This window comes from Monodon monoceros, unplaced genomic scaffold (assembly GCF_005190385.1).
Source record: "Monodon monoceros isolate NGI ecotype Baffin Bay Population unplaced genomic scaffold, NGI_Narwhal_1 Super_Scaffold_12, whole genome shotgun sequence".
NCBI classification, from domain to species: domain Eukaryota; kingdom Metazoa; phylum Chordata; class Mammalia; order Artiodactyla; family Monodontidae; genus Monodon; species Monodon monoceros.
Genome location: NW_021703768.1, coordinates 21,205,757 through 21,224,715, shown reverse-complemented (window position 1 = coordinate 21,224,715; position 18,959 = coordinate 21,205,757). Strand labels below are relative to the sequence as shown.

At 34.3% G+C, this 18,959-nt stretch overlaps 1 protein-coding gene across 3 annotated transcripts in view; it reads left to right on the top strand.

Annotated features, from left to right (window-relative positions):
* Window positions 1-938: 938 nt before the first annotated feature.
* LOC114892423 (cadherin-10) overlaps window positions 939-18,959 on the top strand; it is a 122,704-nt gene continuing 104,683 nt past the window's right edge. For all 3 annotated transcript variants that reach the window (XM_029217315.1, XM_029217314.1, XM_029217313.1), the window contains exon 1: window positions 939-1,169. In XM_029217315.1, coding sequence (XP_029073148.1) covers window positions 939-1,169 — 231 coding nt within the window. The remainder of the gene's footprint in view (window positions 1,170-18,959) is intronic.

Below are 18,959 nucleotides of genomic sequence, written 5' to 3'. Positions count from 1 at the left end.
AGTGGGATTACCTCGGATACATTGTTGAGAAGAAATAATTGCAGGCGGAGAGCAGTGAGGAGCCTGGGGCATCATGGACTTCTAGGTCAGCATAGGGGCAGGGAGGTGGTCAGAAGTGGACACATTGTGCAAAAGTATCAAAGGTGTAGCTGACAACATGATTAAATTTTTCTATATAATAGTGTAAATTATGTCATGTTGATTTACTGTAGTAGAGATTTTTTTTTTCTACTCTATGAAGCTCTAGGTGTTCCACAGACCGACCTAAGAGGGGAGAAGGGAGAGGTCTTCAGCTGAAGACACTAAGTTTTTGTGGTTTTGTTTTTGGCTTTACTTTTACCTTTGAGCTGGATTAAATTTGAAGAAACTGTGCTGCTGTTTAAAAATCATTTAAATATCATTACACTGCATGACAGATGCATAGTTCCTGTAGTTTATTAAAATCACTATTTTATTTTCAAAATTTTAATTATGTTGTTACTCTGGAAATGTTGACGTGCAAAATTAACTACATATCCACTCTATATAGGGGTTATAATTCCTGAAAACTGGTAAAGTGCCAAAAGAAATAAAAGCTAAATATGTCCTTTCTTTAGAATTTGTTTGAAAGAAATTATTTACAATTATCTTTTCATAAATTGTAGACATGTTACTAGGTAAATAATGTTTCCAAACTAATAATTATTTTATGTAAAAGAGGGGAAGCAAATATTTTGGTTACTATTATTAATATTTGTTATGTTAAATTTAAAGTGACAGGTAACATTCATAATGTTGTCAACTGACTTTTTTTATTTGTTTATTTGTTTGAAGCTTTTGGAAACATGTCCAAAACATTGATGAAATGCTGGAAACGAGTTGAAACACAGTAAAATTCAACCCAATAATATAGGACTGCTTTTTCTTCATCCACGTTGGGAATTGTCAAGAAGTGAACTATGACAATATATCAATTTTTGCTACTGTTTCTACTCTGGGTATGCCTGCCACATTTCTGTTCTCCAGAGATAATGTTCAGAAGGACTTCTATGCCCCAGAAAAGAATTTTAGGTGCACGCGTACCTAGAAGTGATGGCAAAATTCTGCACCGTCAGAAGCGTGGTTGGATGTGGAATCAATTTTTCTTACTGGAGGAATATACAGGATCTGATTATCAATACGTAGGCAAGGTAAGTCTGTGTTGAAATGGCAAATATTTACATTCCAGTTTTTCATATGTCTCATAAAGAAAATTTGAAGGTTATCAAGATTGCCATTCTTACAAATTTGATTCTCTAAATATCCCTAAAGCAGTTTTTGTTTATGGAATACAAATTAGAATTTGAAAAACTATGTAATGAATATAGCATTATAAGTGTATGAATTCATTTACTAGAATTAATTCTGCCTACTACCTCATGTATTAAAGAGGAACTAAAAATTGCAATTTCAGAATTTGTAGTTAGAAATCAATGATCAAGAGAAAACTATCTGGCAATCTAGTATTTAAAATAACAATGCATGTATATAATACATATATATATATATATATATATACCTATATATATTTCACATTGCCGTTGAATTCAGTGAGGAAGAAAAGATATATTTAAAAGTTGTTTAATATTCTACAGAATGAGAAAACAAATGTTATTAAAAATATGACCTAAGGTCAAAATAATGCTTACTTATAAGAAAACTTATTCCAGATATGAGCGTTACTTATTTTTCTAAAGTCCTACCATGGGTACATTTAAATAAGGGAAGAATAAATGGGAAGACAAGCAGGAAAAAAGTAGTTTACTTGTCGGGATATGATGACATGAGGCGATTTCATGCTATTCAGTTATAAAAGATGGTGAGGAAAATGAGCTTTGGTTAGGACTGGAAGGACAAATACGACATAAAAGTTACAATGGATGCTTTTATACACTAGATTGTATTAATTTCCAGTTTTCTTTCTTGGCACTATCTGAATCTAGTCGAAATTAGGTAATATCTTAAAGAAAAAAATCATTTTAATAATGTTATTTTTATGGATAGTTTATGAAACTATATCAAAGAAAAAAGTTAAACACACAAAAGGAAAACAGATATAATCACATGTTCATATAGCACATGTCAACAGTATAAAATTATGATAGATCGATGATTGTGTTGGTGACTTTTGCATCAACCTCAACTTTAATAGCTTCTTTCACATAATTAAAACTGGGCTTTTAAAGTTTTTGTCTTCTAAGAAGAACTATTTTTGAGAAAATACATGTTCATTGATTTTTAAAACACTTTGATAGGTTTTTTCATGTTCCAGTTATTTCAGATTTTTAAAAAAATGTCTGGCAGTATGAGAAAAATAGCATTAAAGGTTAAATGTCATATTGACTGTAAGGTGAAGAAAAAAGCCAGCAACCTAAGCAATTTTACCAGAAAGCATGCAGTAGTGGACTTATCACAGGGTCATCTGATAGAATTCCTGAGCTCAGAGGGTTAAGGTAAATTTTATGGTTGCTGCAATAGGCAACTTTCAGTTTATGAAAATATAATAACTGAAATCTGAGCCATAGAAACTATAAATAGATTTATTTGGCTCTTCCTGGACATAGCAGTTATTTGTTTATTTGCGTACATTTTCCTTCACCTAGTCCTTAATGAGGATTTAATAAATGTTGGTAAATTGAATTATCATTGCATTATGTACTCTGTTGTGATAATCAAGGTACTTCTATGTACTTTCATTTGTTCTTTCCCCAAAGAATATCAATAACTTGAAATCAAGAACTTTACTTCGTATCTCTCTTTGTTTCTAGCTCTTAGAGTAGATTTTAATATTTAGTTGGTTGAATTAACCTGAGTTGTATTGAACTGAATTCCCAGAGTCATCTGGTGCCACTTAGCTCTTTAATGTAGAGTTTAAATTACTGTGGGCTATTAAAGCTGGTAAATACTTAAGATACATGCATCTTGATATGCAACTCAAATTTTATTCTTCCTTACTCTGCTCTATAAAAGCAAGCCAGAAAACTCTTTAATGAGGAGAGGCATAAGGAATTTATGGAATGTGTTCACCAGTTTCTTCTATAAGTATGCCCTGAACTACCAGATCAACAGACATATATTAGATGCTGTAGCTCTGAGTTTACTTCTAATACCCAAAGCATCTGTTTTTTTGCTTGTATTTGAAGTCAATTTTGTATTTCTATCATTTATTCATGTCATGACCTGTGAAATAGTTATTTTTAAATTTCCCTTGTTTGTAGTACATATGTGTGTTACTTTTTATTAAGTATTTATATTGTATTAATTACTTATACAATTAAAGATCTTATATTAGGGCTTCCCTGGTGGCGCAGTGGTTGAGAGTCCGCCTGCCGATGCAGGGGACACGGGTTCATGCCCCGGTCCGGGAGGATACCACATGCCCCGGAGCAGCTGGGCCCGTGAGCCGTGGCCGCTGAGCCTGCGCGTCCGGAGCCTGTGCTCCGCAACGGGAGAGGCCGCGGCGATGAGAGGCCCGCGTACCGCAAAAACAAACAAACAAACAAACAAAAAACACAATAAAAAAGATCTTATATTAGAAGTAAACATATAGATTTTTTTAAACATATAGATTTGTATATGCGAAAAGGCAATTATGAGATATAGAATATTTTTATAAACATACATTTTAATGAATATAATTGGGGGCTAAGATATATTTTCTTCATGAAGCATAAAAAATTTTAAATTCCCTGGATATTCTTTCCAACATTACTTATAATAAACTTATTACATATTCATCCTTTCAGAAATTCTACTTTCAGTTTTTACTTCATTTAAAGTAGGCATGTGATATTGATGCTGAGAGATTCAATGTCTCTAGGTTAGTTCACAGGTAGGAATAATACATGTCCCAATTACTAGATTTATGGGAAGACACGGATAAACTCTCCATTGTTGTGGAAAACATGGTGGGAGCTCAGAGTAGGAACAATGGAGAGAATTACACTGGTTGAGTGGGGACAAGACTGAAAAGCACATGCATGAAGAGGGGCAAAATTTTTTAAATACCAAACAATTAGCCAATAAATTCTACAAAGAATGGATGGCATATAATTTCTTAGATTAAAAACCCAATACTGCTTGAGGGGTTGAAGCAAAGGGAAAATCCCCTTACTTCTCATTGGATTAAAGCGGAGGAAAGCTTAGGAAAAGCATATAACTGCCAATCAGAATAACTATATGTAAACTTTCTTCTGCCATTGTTTTTGCTTTCAGTGGTGAAATCAATTAACTTCTCTTGGCCTTCATTTTCTCATCTATAGTATGATCATGTCAGTCATTTTATATATATATATATATATATTTAATGTACTTATATATATAATTTTTATATGTTTACATTTTAAATGTGAAGTGTTTGAGCATTTAAAAACCCATTTATATATAAAAATAAAGAAGAAGAAGAAGTAAAGAGAGACAGAAAGAGAAAAAGAGAAAGAAAGCTAGTGGCTGAACTGTCACTGCCATGGCTATTATGAAGAAACTAGCTAACCAGCAGTGAACTCAAAGCATTTCTTTGTTCATCTCTCAATGAGCAAAAAAATATTTTCCTCTAAATCATTCAATCAAATGTATTCTAAACCAAAATATATTTGGTGTAATTTCTTTTTTTTCTTTTCAGTGAGATAATCAGAATATTGACCTATATAGGACAATGCCTGCTAACCTTTCTTTACCTTCCAAAGCAAGAGGTTTAAAACTTAAACTTCAAGTATCTACTTTTGCCCTATGTTACTTTTATATCTCAACCTTCTATAAATATCTTTAAATTTACCAATTTAAGATTTGAGAAACATTGTGATTATAAGCTATTTTTATTAATGTCCTAATGTAACTTCTTATCACAGGTTCCCATTGCCTGATTCAGTTGCCTAGATAATTTCAAAATTTTAGGCTTCCAAATATTCAAATAAATAATGACAATAAACTAGATATTCTTGAATTTACTTTTAGCCATTAACAAACATACAGTTCTAAGTGAATTACTAATTTTATTTACTGTACAAACTTTGCACTTTATATAATAATTATTCTCAAGTGGAGAAAAACATGTTAAAAATAGATTTTTAATCAAAACCAGAGATTAAGAAAAAACACCAAAAAATTAATAATGTAATTGGACAATGATAAACCTGATTCTGAGCCACCATAGTAAAATAATTCACTCCAGGAAGTAAAAACATAATAATAATTTTAGTAAATAATCAAGGCAACTGTCTATATCTTCTTGGGATAATGAAAGCATGTACCATGTGGGGACATGAAAGAGATTCTTGGGGCCTCCAGGCCATTCAGACTTTATAGTACCTCACTGATATCATCCTTCTATAAATGCAGAATACATTTGACACATAGATTCTTTTTTTCTTTTCCCAATGATAGGTTGTTTTTTTTTAAATTGAAGTATAGTTGATGTATGATGTTGTGTGAGTTTCAGGTGTACAGCAAAGTGACAGTTATACATATATATAATACATATATATATTCTTTTTCAGATTCTTTTCCCTTATAGGTTATTACAAAATATTGAGTATAATTCCCTGTGCTATACAGTAGGTCCTTGTTGGTTATCTATTTTATATATAGTAGTGTGTATATGTTAATCCCTAACTCCTAATTTATCCCTCCCCTCCTCCTTTCCCCTTTGGTAACCATAAGTTTTTTTTCGATGTCTGTGAGTCTATTTCTGTTTCGTACATAAGTTAATTTATATCATGTTTTAGATTCCAGGTATAATCGATATCATATGATATTGTTGTCTGTAAGTCTTGTTGGGTTCTCAGTTGCTTAGCATTCTTGAAAAACAGAAACCACGTTTAATTATTTCTTAATTTCATATCCCTTTTCCTGAAGAATTGATGGCTTCAAAGAGCTAGAGCAATAATTGTGCTCTCTATTTTAGCAGATTAAGAATACTATAGGTATTTATAGTTCTTCTGTCCTTAGATGATTACTTAAGCTCACCTCTACCAAGGGATACACGGTTCCCCATAGTCTACCATGGCTTTGTCCTCCCATAGTTTATAACCCAATATGAACCTTCATCCCCCTTCCTGAGTAGCCAATAGAAACTTTCTCCCTGTCCCTAACAGGTTTTTCTCTTTGGAACCAACTGCTTTTATTTGCACAAGTGTCTTGCTGGTCACTTGACTTTTCAATATTTCAATTCACTATTAAATATTTCATTTTCTGACTCTAACCTGTTCCATGATTGAAAATGATACAATGAGCCATATATTTTTCTGGTCTATCTCAACTCTATACCTTTAGTACTGTCTTATTTGCCCTCATGGTCCCTTAATGAGCATGATGAGTTCAAAATACCCTGAATTAATGATTCTAACTGGGGGTTATTTTGCCATCCAGGGGAAATTCATCTATATATGGAGACATTATTTATTTTCACAACTATGTAGAGGGGGTTGCTACTGGCCTCAAGTTGGCAGGGACCAGGGATGCTGCTAAAAATCCTACAATGTATAGGGCAGACCTCCAGTCCTAAATGTCAATAGTGCTGAGACTGAGAAGCCCTGTCCTCAACTTCCTTAGTTTTCCAGAGCCTTTTACATTTCCTCAACAGCTCAGTCTATATTTTACTTCTTTCTGGGTTCTTGTTTCTGAATATGCTCTCAATTATCATCATGTTTCTTCCCTTCGGAGTTGCTGTAAGAATTTACTTTCCCTAACTTGGATTTCTCTCAAGACCTACTTTCCTATTCATATTCTGTCTAATTCTTAAAGCATATGTTTGGCTCCAGTCTCTTGGTCATTCTTCTCTGTAGACTTGTGAGCTGCACACACCCACTATGAATTATTTATTTATTCATTCTGTCAACAAATATCTAGAAGACCTGTTACTACTCAGGTACTACTCTGATGTTAAGTACTGTGGTGAAAATATAATTTCTCTACTCACAAAATGTCTGCCTTTAAGAGAAGGAGAGAATAATAAGTCAGGATAACAGGAAGTTATGGGACTCTTTTTGTCTCAGACACAGCACAGACCCCAAAAGCCTCGAACAAAACAGTAAGTGCCAAATATTGCCATGTTTCATTTCTGCAGTACTTGTAAATAGGTGGAAATAAAATAGTTTGGGGATTCGTATTACACGAATCTGTGTGTTATTAAATGTTGAAACTGGAGTGTCAAGTTCTTATTTATTTATTTCTTCGGAAGAGTTTTTTAATGTGCAATGCTTTATAATGAAGTGATTCTTGGAAATTTCTAGAAGAGATATCTTCCAGAAACTGAAAAAACATTATTCATGAGAGAATAACTTGACTTCAAACATTCACAAAGTCTGGCAATATCAACTGTATGTGTTTTGCCCTTAATAATATAGGTACAATCAAGTCAAACCTGGTTGCAACAGGGGAAGGGGTAGTTGGAACTAAGACAGAAGAAGCTGTCCTGACCTCCCCACTGCTATTTTCCTACAGGGGAAGAAAATCTCAAGTGAACTCATGGAAAAACTTTATGTTTTATTAGAGTTTAGAGAGCTGGGAACACTCTCTGGGACCTTTTAAAAACTGTAATATTATTGAGACTAAAAGTTTCCAGGTGACTTTTTTTTAATACAAACATGATGAAGAGAATCTGCCTAAAACACACACACACACACACACACACACACACACACACACAAACAGATAGGCCTGCTTTAGTGGTGAGATGGGAGTAGGAGAGGGCTTGGTATATAGTTATTTTCTATTTGAACCCTATTAATGACAACCATAAAAGGACTGAGCACAAAACAAATTAATACAGTGAGTGATTTTAGTTAGAAAATGTCCTAAAAGAAAATAAATCAGGATGATTTGATAGACATCAACAGAAAGTCCTTTAGATTAAATGATTAATAAAGACCTTCCTGATGAGGAGACATTTGGACTTTTGGGGTGAATATAGACATTATTTCCCTGATAGGTAAAGACCACAACAAAAAAAAGATGATCCTGAATTAGAATTTATAAAGACTTTTTGTACTAATCCTCAAGCAAGAGGTAATTAAAGCATTTTTAAATAGAGGCATGTACTGCATAACCCTGATAATGTTTTCCAGGGAGACCACCTCTTGGTTTTTAACTCTCAGAATGCATCTCTCAATGTTTCAGCCAGAGGTTATGTTGGAAAAATATGCTCACCTCCTCAAAGCTCACTATAACATTTTAGCAAAGCAGTATTCAGGAAGATCTTAAGTTGCATTCCAGATACACTTGGTAGAACATCAGAACCACCCATAGATGTTTTGAAACTAATAGAGGCTGTAAAAAAGAACGTGCATCTAAGATTTTGTAAGCCCTTCGGGAAGCCTTGCTAATTCATGTTAACCTGTAAGTGATCAAGTAACACTGGTTTAAGCGTTTTCTATACTAACATTATAGCGTGTTATTCATATATAGAGATTTTACTATGGTTTCTTTTCTTTTTTTTTTTTTTTTGGCGGTACGCAGGCCTCTTGCTGTTGTGGCCTCTCCCGTTGCGGAGCACAGGCTCCGGACGCGCAGGCTCAGCGGCCATGGCTCACGGGCCCAGCCGCTCCGCGGCACGTGGGATCTTCCCGGACCGGGGCACGAACCCGTGTCCCCTGCATTGGCAGGCGGACTCTCAACCACTGCGCCACCAGGGGAGCCCTTTACTATGTTTTAGTTACTTTTCTTTAGGAAATTAGTTTTGAATTTGGGTTTAATGTGTAAGCATTCTATTTTTTCCAGTTTAATGGGAAATAGACTTCTTGTTAGCATTTTCAAGCAAAGTGTCAAATATTGAACTCTTTTTAAAAAGATAAATGGAATTAAGTATGGGATACTCATATAAATAACTACAATCATTCTTTTACTTAAAAGTTCTTACTGGTAGTAGTGATAACATATGTTTACTAAACTCTTCCATGAAGTTATTTACATAACGTGTTGTCACTGTATAACCTTCATGAAACAACAGTACACCCGCACCACCTAAACACATTTACCACACTCACTGCCCTTACTGTACTCTAGTGATTTGTGAGAAGTCCACCCTTCCACTCTTTTTTCACTCTTGAATTAGTAACCCAGAGATGCTGTTTCCATCTTTTCTTTCCCATCATAGTCTTATTTTTGTATATCCCTGTTTTGTACTCACCATTTTATAATCTCCTCCACACAGAAGGCTTCTTCATCTCTTTTTCCTCCTTCTTCAGTTTGTCACACAGCATCTTTTAAAATCTACCTCTCTATGTTATGTCCCTTGAATTTAGTTTTATTGGATTATGTTTTAGATAAGACATTTGAATTTATTTTCTAAAAAATATTATTTCTGTGGTTTTAGGCCAATTAATTCACATAGAGTAGTAATAGTTGGAAGTAGATGAAAGGACTTTGATGATAATAATTGATAAAAAAAACAACTCAAAGTATTTTTCTGTGACAAATAAGCTTTTAAAAACTTTACCTATTATTTAAAAATATTAAAGTTCAAAAATACTAAATCTACAATTTAACCCATCATTTTTCAAATGTAGAACTTTTAAGAAATACAGTCATCTCTGAATGAAGATTATGTGAAAATTGAGCCAGACTTTTAGGTAAAGCTCGAGAGAAATCTCTGTAGATGAAAAATGTATTGAAATGTCATAAAAATTTGCTCTGCAAAAAATATCTTAATATAATTTATCAGTAACAGGTGAGTGTGTAATGGCCATGAAGCATGGGAAATTATTATTATAGTATTAAGAATTTCTACCAAAGACTTCTTATTTTCTTTCTTGGAGACAATATACAATTATATATTCAATTAAATTTTGTCCCCTTTGTACTAAAGAATAATGTACTTTTCAGTAAAGAAAATGAAAGTGGATGTATGTTATTATGTTTGCTCTTCAATGTCTCATACTTAGAATATGTTCAAATATTCAAATTCTCAGTTGCTTCTTATGAAAGCATGAATAGAAAAGGAGGGAGCACTTCAATAAATTTTCTGAAGTGAATTATTAAATATTCACATAATGTAGTTAAATTTCTACTTTTGTTTTATCAAAGAATATTATTTAATCTTAATTTTTTATTATTATCATTATTAATATTGTTGTTGGTGGTATTATTATTGTGTTGCTAATTGGGTAACTGCATTCCATGGCTCCTGGTAATTGTAAATAAAAGTTAAAATAAAGAAAACATAAAAGTTTCCAGGAAGATGGACTAAGTTTAGAGAAGGGAACAGTGATTTTGTTGGGATATAATATACAAACCTCTGGTTCTCTCCTTAGAACTCTAATCAACAAGACGAAAAGCACTTTATGCAAATTTCAGACTCTGTCTTTAGTAAAATTCTTTCAGTAACCTCACTTTTAAAGCTATACTTTAAGCATTTATAGATTACGTAAAACTATTAAATTTAGGATTTTAAATGCAGGTCTTAAATCTCAGCCCAGGATTAAAATTGTTTTACCAAGTAGGAAATTGAGCTGTAAGAATATGTACTATTATAGCCTTTTATCTAAAGGAACATTTCCTATTTTGGCTGATGTTTAGCTTAAATTCCATTAGTGAACTCCTCAGTTCAGTGTTGTGGCTTCCAAACACCTGCCAAAACTCCAAGACCACTGAATTTTTCAATTTTCCTTGATACCAGTTCTGTCAGTATATACAAACCATCAAAAGCTTAGCACTGGGCTTCCCTGGTGGCGCAGTGGTTGAGAGTCCGCCTGCCGATGCAGGGGACACGGGTTCGTGTCCCGGTCCGGGAAGATCCCGCATGCCATGGAGCGGCTGGGCCTGTGAGCCATGGCTGCTGAGCCTGCGCGTCCGGAGCCTGTGCTCCGCAATGGGAGAGGCCACAACAGTGAGAGGCCCGTGTAACGCAAAAAAAAAAAAAAGCTTAGCACCAAATCTAGTTTGCATGTGTTGGGTTATCCTGAGTCCAGCAGAGCAGAGGGATAGAGTTGTGAATCATGGACTAACTGAATACATGCATTCCTAAGAGCTGAGCTTCCAAAGGGAGACAACAAAGAGATAAAGCAAAGGTCAAGGACATGATTGTAAGTCAAATAACATAAAGGCAGAGATAGAGCACATCCAAGAAGAAGTAGAAGGGGCGGGGGCAGAGAGGCAAAACTAGGACTATTATAGAGGCCAAAGGAGAACAGAATTCCAAAGAATCGATGACTAATCCTGTTAAGTGATGCAAAGTCATCAAGAAGAAAGTTGTAGCAATTTAGAGATCAGTGTGGACCAAGGAGAGAGCCGTTGCAATAATCTGATGTAAATGGGAGTCGGATGGCTTTGGTTTAGCCCAGAAGGAAGCAACACATCAGTTTCTCATAGGCATGTTATCAATAAGATAAAATAAGTAGGAGTGAGAGAGAGTTTGAAATGATGAAGAGCTGGAGATGGGACGTTATTATATGGACAGAAAGAGAGAATGTGAATGTGTGCAACAGGTGAGCTCACTCTTGGTAAAAATTAAAATTAAAAATTGGTCTATTAAGCTGACAGCCAGCATCATACATAATTACTAAACAAAGAGAGTATTCCCACTTAAATCACCAACAGGAGTGAAATACGTTTTTAAAAAAACCACTTTGCTCACTACTACTATTTAACATACTTCTGGAAGCAAAATAACAGTGTAAAAACTATCACATATAGGTTTTTTTTGATGTGAGAATTAAACTAAAAATAATATAAAATATTCTGAAACATCCTGACATATCCTGATAATGATACCTCTAAAATGTATTTTATTTATTATTACTTAAGAGTCCAACAACCGTTTTTTATTGTTCCTTATTTACAAGTAAGGAAAATATGTCCTTCTTGTCTAAATTAGGTGTCTAAGGGCACCAATCAAGTAACTTGTAGAGATGGGATTCTAGCCCAGAAATTATGACTCCAGAGTATATACTAACCATCATTACCCCTCATTGCACCATTATTAATAGTAATATTCTTATTTTATCAATATTATGTGTTGCTTCACCAGAAGCAATTATATTCTTATTTAAGCAGTACAATGATGGATAGTTAGCTGACTTTCTTTTCTGAATGATATCAGTACAAAACTAAAATTGCATAGGTAACAGGACTATTTCTGCTACTTCATAGAGAAGTCAAATTTATTTTTGTAGTTGTTATGTGTTTATTATTTAATTTATGTGTGGAATTGATAATGCATGCACTTTGAATAAAATTTAAAAGGCAAAATAAGTTGTATAGTTAAAACTAAGACTCCCACCAGGATCCTCAGGCATCCAGAGTTCTCCTCCTAAGAAACAGCTGCATTTACCAGTTCTGTTTTGTTTTTGTTTTGTATTTTTCTACGTATTCCAAGAGACATTATAGAACTATTTAATAAGTATTTATGATTTTGTTTTTACATAAATGGTGGTGTATTTTATGCCATGTTATAAAACATGGTTGGTTTGTTTTTAGTTAAAAATGTAACTTGAGGACATATTCCATTTCAGGACATAAAGACATCCTTCATTAAAAAAAAAATAGTAGCTGCATAGTATTCTTTCCAGTGGATGTATCATAATTTGTTTTACCATTTTTCTTTTGAAGAACGTTTAATCATTTAAAAATATTTATTAATATAATAATATGACATGTTATTTCACAGAGTGCTGGTATATCTTTAGGAATATGACTAGAAGTGAAATGCTGAAGAAAAGTTTGGAAATTTTAAACTTTCATAGGTATTGCTAAATTGCTCTCCACTGATGCAGTTTGAATTTATCATGCCAACAGCAAGGTATGAAAGTTAAGTATTTCTCCACCATTGTATCCAATCTCTGTATTATCATTTTTAATAGCTTTTTAATCTTGTAAATGAAAACATATTTCTCTTATTTTAAGTGAGAATGAACATTTCTTCATGTGTTTAAAGCATTTCCCATTTTTTTTTTTTTTTTTTTTGCGGTTCACGGGCCTCTCAATGTTGTGGCCTCTCCCGTTGCGGAGCACAGGCTCCGGACGCGCAGGCTCAGCGGCCATGGCTCACGGGCCCAGCCACTCCGCAGCATGTGGGATCTTCCCGGACCGGGGCACGAACCCGTGTCCCTTGCCTGGCAGGCGGACTCTCAACCACTGCGCCACCAGGGAAACCCTCACATTTCTTTAAATGAGTGTTTATATCCTTCACCAATTTTTCTGTTAATAATCTAGTTTTTTTCTTTTGATCCATAAGTTCTCCTTATTAATTGACCTTTAATTCTTTTTTTTCATTTTCAAATGTAATACATGCTGAAAGTTGAATAAAACACACATATAAACTTTAATGAATAAGTATAAATCAAATCAGGTGACCTCAACCCAGATGAAGAAATGGAAAACTCATGGCCCCTAAGAAACTCTCTGTGTGGGTCTGTTAGTAACAACATCATTTCTCCTTTCTAAAGGTGGCAATAAGATTCATTTGGGGTTAATAATGCCTTTCTTTATAGTTTGAGCATCTGTGTAGCCACTCATAAACAACACGCTGGAGTTTTAAATGTTTCTGAAATTGAGTGTAATCACAGTTCATATATTCTTTTGTGTCTTTCTTCTTTCGCTCAAATAGCTTTATGAAATTAAACCATATTTTTGTGCAGAGGATTTCTTTATGTGAATGTGTTTGGATTTAGTTATACATTCTATCAATAATGGAGATACGATGTTGCCCCTTCCCCTTACTTTGACTTTACTAACAATGCTTCTGTGAACATTTCTATACATGCACCCTGATACTTATGTACATCAAATAGCTTCAGAGTATATAATTAGGAATAAAATTGCTCATCTCTAGTGTGTGCTTAGCTTCAATTTTTCCAAATACTGCCATTTTAGTTTCCTAAGTTTTAACCAATACCTGCTCCCACTGGCACTATACGAGAATTTCTTCTGTTCTACAAAGAGACCCAAGCTTGACATTTTTAGAAATTTTTTTTTCAAAACTGGTGATTTAATTTGTATTTTCCTAAATAACAATGAAGTTTCATCACTGTGAACAAGTTTTTCAAGTGTTTTATCAACTGTTTCTTCAGGTCATCTATTTTTTGCTTATTGATTGCTTCATTCCCAAATCCATAATAGGTGTGGAGCACCAATTATTTTTCAGGCACTCTCTAGGTGACCAGGTCACACCCCTTAGTAAAAGACAACACACCCTGTGTCACGAAGCTCACATTTTTAGTGGGAAATGCAAAAAATTAAAGATAAACATAATAAATATATTACTCTTATGGTATGTTAGATGATGAAGGTTACTCTCAGAAAAGAAGAGAGAAAGCAAGGTAAGGGATATTGAGGAATGGAACAGAGCAGGTGGGGTAGTCAGTACTTTCTTACTGAGAAGGTGATATTTAAGCAAAGGATTTGGAGGAAGTGAAAGGGGTAACTAAGCAGCTGTTAGAGGAATATTTTTTGCATCAGGAAGAAATAGTTACTGCAAATGCTCTAAATCAGGAAATTCCTCATGAATATTCAAGAAAGGGCAGGGAGGTACATGTGCCTAGAGAAAAGGGGGCAAGGGACAGGTGGTAGAAGGGAAGGGCAGAAAGAAAACAGGATGCCCAGATCCTACAAAGTGTGGTAGACAAAATAATTGCCCCAAAGATATCCACATCCTAATTCTCAGAATTCATTGTATGTTATTTTAAATAGCAAGAAGAGACTATTGCAGCTGTAATTAAATTGAGGATCTTGAGATGGGGGAGATTATACCCTGGATTTCCTATGCAATCCCCATTTGATCACATGGGTCCCTATAGGAGTGAGGCAAGAGGGTTAAAGTCAGAAAAAAAGAGATGTCACAATGCAACCAGAGGTTAGAGTAACAAGCTTTGAAGATGGAAAAAAGAAACAGGAACCAAGGAATGCAGACATCCTCTGGAAGCTGGAAACAGCAAAGAAACAGTCTCATCTGAAGCCTCCAGAAGGAGCAGAGCCCTGCCAACACCTTGTATTTAGACTTCTGACCTCCAGAACTACAAGAGAATAAATTTGTGGTGTTTTGTCACTAAGCTGGTCATAATTTTTACAGTAGCAATAGGAAACTAATACACAAAACATTGGATTTTGACTTTTACTCTAAGATGGAAGATATTGTAGACTTTTTAGCAGAAGACTGACGTTATATGAAATAAGTTTTAAAAATATCAGTCTGACTTCTGGCTTTAAAGTTGGTACGATAGAAATCTATGTAGCATGGATGTTAGGAAGCATTGTTACAGATGACTCAAAACATTTTGGCCTGAGCAACTGAAAAATTGATTGTTTTTATTTAGAGAGCATTAGGAGTAAGAGCTCAAGTTCGTCTTCAGATGTATTAAGATAAAGGGAGTTTTGAGACTGTGTTGGATTGGCCAAAAAGTTCGTTCAGGCTTTTCATTTAAGATGTTACGGACACCCGAAGGAACTTTTTGGCCAGCCCAAATACAAGTTCAGGAAAACTAAAATGGGACCTCTTAGAAGCCATCAGCATATAGCTGGTATTTAAAGTCATGGGACTGTTAGATATTAAGAATGTGAATGTAGTGAGAAGTGGAAATAGGGCTTTATTTAGAAGCAAACTCACATTCAGACATGTGTGAGGTGGCGGATGATATGGGAGGAAAGAAGAAAAACCAACATATACAACTGAGAATGAATATTCCTTGAACTGCAAGGGAACCTAAGAGCTGGGGGTGTCTTAGAAGACAGGTGAAGAAAATGTTTGGAGAACAGAGTGTGTTAACTGAGTCAAAAGCTGCTAAGTCAAGGAGGTAGAGAGTTCTGATTTGACCACTGACTTTAGTTTCATGGAGATTCTAGGTGAATTTGGTGTTTATGGTTTCAGTGCTGTGGTGGGCCCGGAATTCTTACTGCAGTGCATTTCAGAGGGAATGGAGAGAGAGAAATTGGAGCAAGCACACACAGGCAGCATTAGAGTCTTGCTGCAAAGGAAGCAGATGTTTGTAGCACTCTCTGATGGGAGGAGTGTGAGTGGGATCAAGAAAAACAAACATTTTTTTTTACTTGTCTTTCTGCATTGATTAAAAACTCCAGTAGAATATTGAATAGATGACATGAGAGGGATCTCTTTATTTTGTTCTTAGTTGTTTTAAATGTTCAACATTTTATCATTAATTGTGAAGTTTCTTAAGTTTGTTTTTAAAGGTATTTTTATCAGACTAAGGGATTTCCTTTTAATCCTAGTGTTTTATGTTTTTTAATCATAAGTGAATATGAAATATTGTCAAATATATGTATGCATATAATGAACTGTTTATTTTCCCTTCAATATGTTAATCCAAGCAATTACCTTAAATGATTTTTCCTGTTTGAACTAAACCTGCAGATTTTGAAAGAGTTACCTTGGTAATGATATAAAACTTTACATTATCGTATTCCACTTGCTCTTTCTTTGCTTACAATTTCTACTTTTATAAAATCATTCATTTTCATACAAGATATCACTCAGTAAAATTACTTTTTAAACTCTTTTAACTGTTTTATTGTATTTAGACATCAAAGTTATGATAGTCACATAAAATGAGATAGGAAATATTACCACTTTTTCTATTACTTTATATAATTTGTGTGTGTAATTGAATTAATGCTTTCACGAATGTTGTCTAGAATTCATTAAAAATACCTTCTGATACAATAGTTTTATTATAGGGAAACGTGGGCTATTGACTCATTTTCTTTAATGGTTATAGGGCTACTCAGGTTCTCTTTCCTTCTTGACTTAGATTTTGTAAATTGTATTTTTGGCATCTGTTAAATATGTTTTGAAATAAGCTGGTGGGCTAAATTCAGAAGGCTTCCTAGCTCATGGTCTAAAGAGAATTTGTATATGTTTTTAAGACTGGATTTAAGAAAAAAAGGAAAAAGAGGAAGAATATGGTGCAGAGGCTGTTTGTGGCCCTCAATGTTAAAATATTTACTTTCTGCCCTTTACACGCACAAGAAAAGTACGGTGAGCCTGTGTTAGTGGCTTCTTTAGGAGTAACAGTACAGAAAGTCCTCTTTTCGTGGGTTCATATGGGACCATAAAAATGTCTTTGCATGCTGAAACCGTGCCACATCATCTTAATAATCATTGGGGAAAATTAAAACTGTTCTGTTACCTTAGAATTTTTTTTTGTCAAAGCTCCAAAACCCTTCTAATTCTTGCTATTAGTTTACAGGAAATAAAAAAGGTAAAACTAATATTATTGAGTGTGCTGTAATTTAAAAGATTAGAAATATTGATAATTAAATCATTTATTTTATAAAAATAGATTACAGTAGTTTGATTCGTGCTTACATTCTTTTCATCATATACATGATTTTTTTAATGACTTCGTCAAGTTCTCATACTCCTTTATAAGTTTGTTGCTGTAAAATATCTTTTTTAAGAATTCCCTTAATCTATAACGTTACCTGGATGCTGGTTTGTAAAAGTATCACAGAATATTTTAGCGCTGTTTTCCTCCAACATGACTTATACTGTCATTGTCTTTTACGTTCCTTGTTTGTTCAGATTTATTCACACATTTTACATTTTCTTCACTATTCCTTCTTACATATCAACTTTCAGTTAGAGATCATTTGCCTTTGTTATGAAATAAGTATATTCATTAGTAGATATGCTGGTGATGATATCTTCAGCTTTGTTTATCTGAGGATATTTTTGACTTTGTGTTAAAAAGTTAATTTTTGTGGGTATAGAATGTGAGAGTGACAGCCACGTCAAGGAACATTTCTGTCCCCTGGATTATGAATGGATTGTTGTTACTGAGAAATCAGCTGACAATCTGCTTCTCCTTTGAAGATATTTAGCTCCTTTTTGTCTGCTTTCAAGTTTTATCTTGAATCTTAGGGTTCTCTGGTTTACTTGCAGATTTTTAATCTGGCTCAAAATCTTGGCGAAGGCCAGCTTCTTACTGTCGAGAGCCAGTTATTTTTTCTTTACCTTTAATTACTTATGTATTTTCTTTCCTTTATTCCTCTAGTTTTGCTTATGGTAAGGTAATTTTCTCTCCAGTTCCATAGCATGAGCAACTTGTTTTAACTGTTTAATGTTTGAATGTTGAGTATACATCTTTGGCCTTGATATGTGTACCTCTTACCCAAGAAGTGCAACAAAGCTGAAAAGCAAGTTTTCTCCTATAAACATATTCTCATAGAAAGCGCAGCTTTACGATCTGCTGTTCTACTTACTGACCTAGGTGTTTACTTCCTGTTACATTTTGTTCTGACATCTTGTCTTTACTACTTTAAAGGAACTGTTGTTTATATTCTCTCCAGCATTTTCAATTGTTTTGAACATAAGTTTTTCCAAATAACTTCTCTACTGTGTCTGAAAATGGAGTCTCTTCCTATGAGGTTTTTTTGTGTGTGTGTGTGGTATGCGGGCCTCTCACTGTTGTGGCCTCTCCCGTTGTGGAGCACAGGCTCCGGACGTGCAGGCTCAGCGGCCATGGCTCACGGACCTAACCACTCCACGGCATGTGGGATCTTCCCGAACCGGGGCACGAACCCGTGTCACCTGCATCGGCAGGCGGACTCTCAACCACTGTGCCACCAGGGAAGCCCTCTTCCTATGAGGTTTACTATGAGTTTCAAATATATTTTCCCTAGTATATGTTGTATTTTACCATTTGAGTATGTATCTGTAAACAGATTATTCGATTATTTGTATGAAGTTAAATTATTTATTTATTTTTGTCTTCTGAGTTGTTTCCCTCATTGTTCTGATCTCTTCTTGGAAACAACTCCTTTCATTCTCTTATTTTCTCTCTAAATCATTTTATTCCACAACCAAATAATTTAGTGTTTATTTCCTTCAAACAAAGATATTCTCCTATATAACCACAACACACCATCAAAATCAGGAAATTAACATTGATGGATTATAAACATCTACCTCAGACCCCATTCAAATTTTGCCACTTATTCCAATAGCATCCTTTACAGAAAAGCAAGGCAGTTCACAATCATACATTGCATTTAGT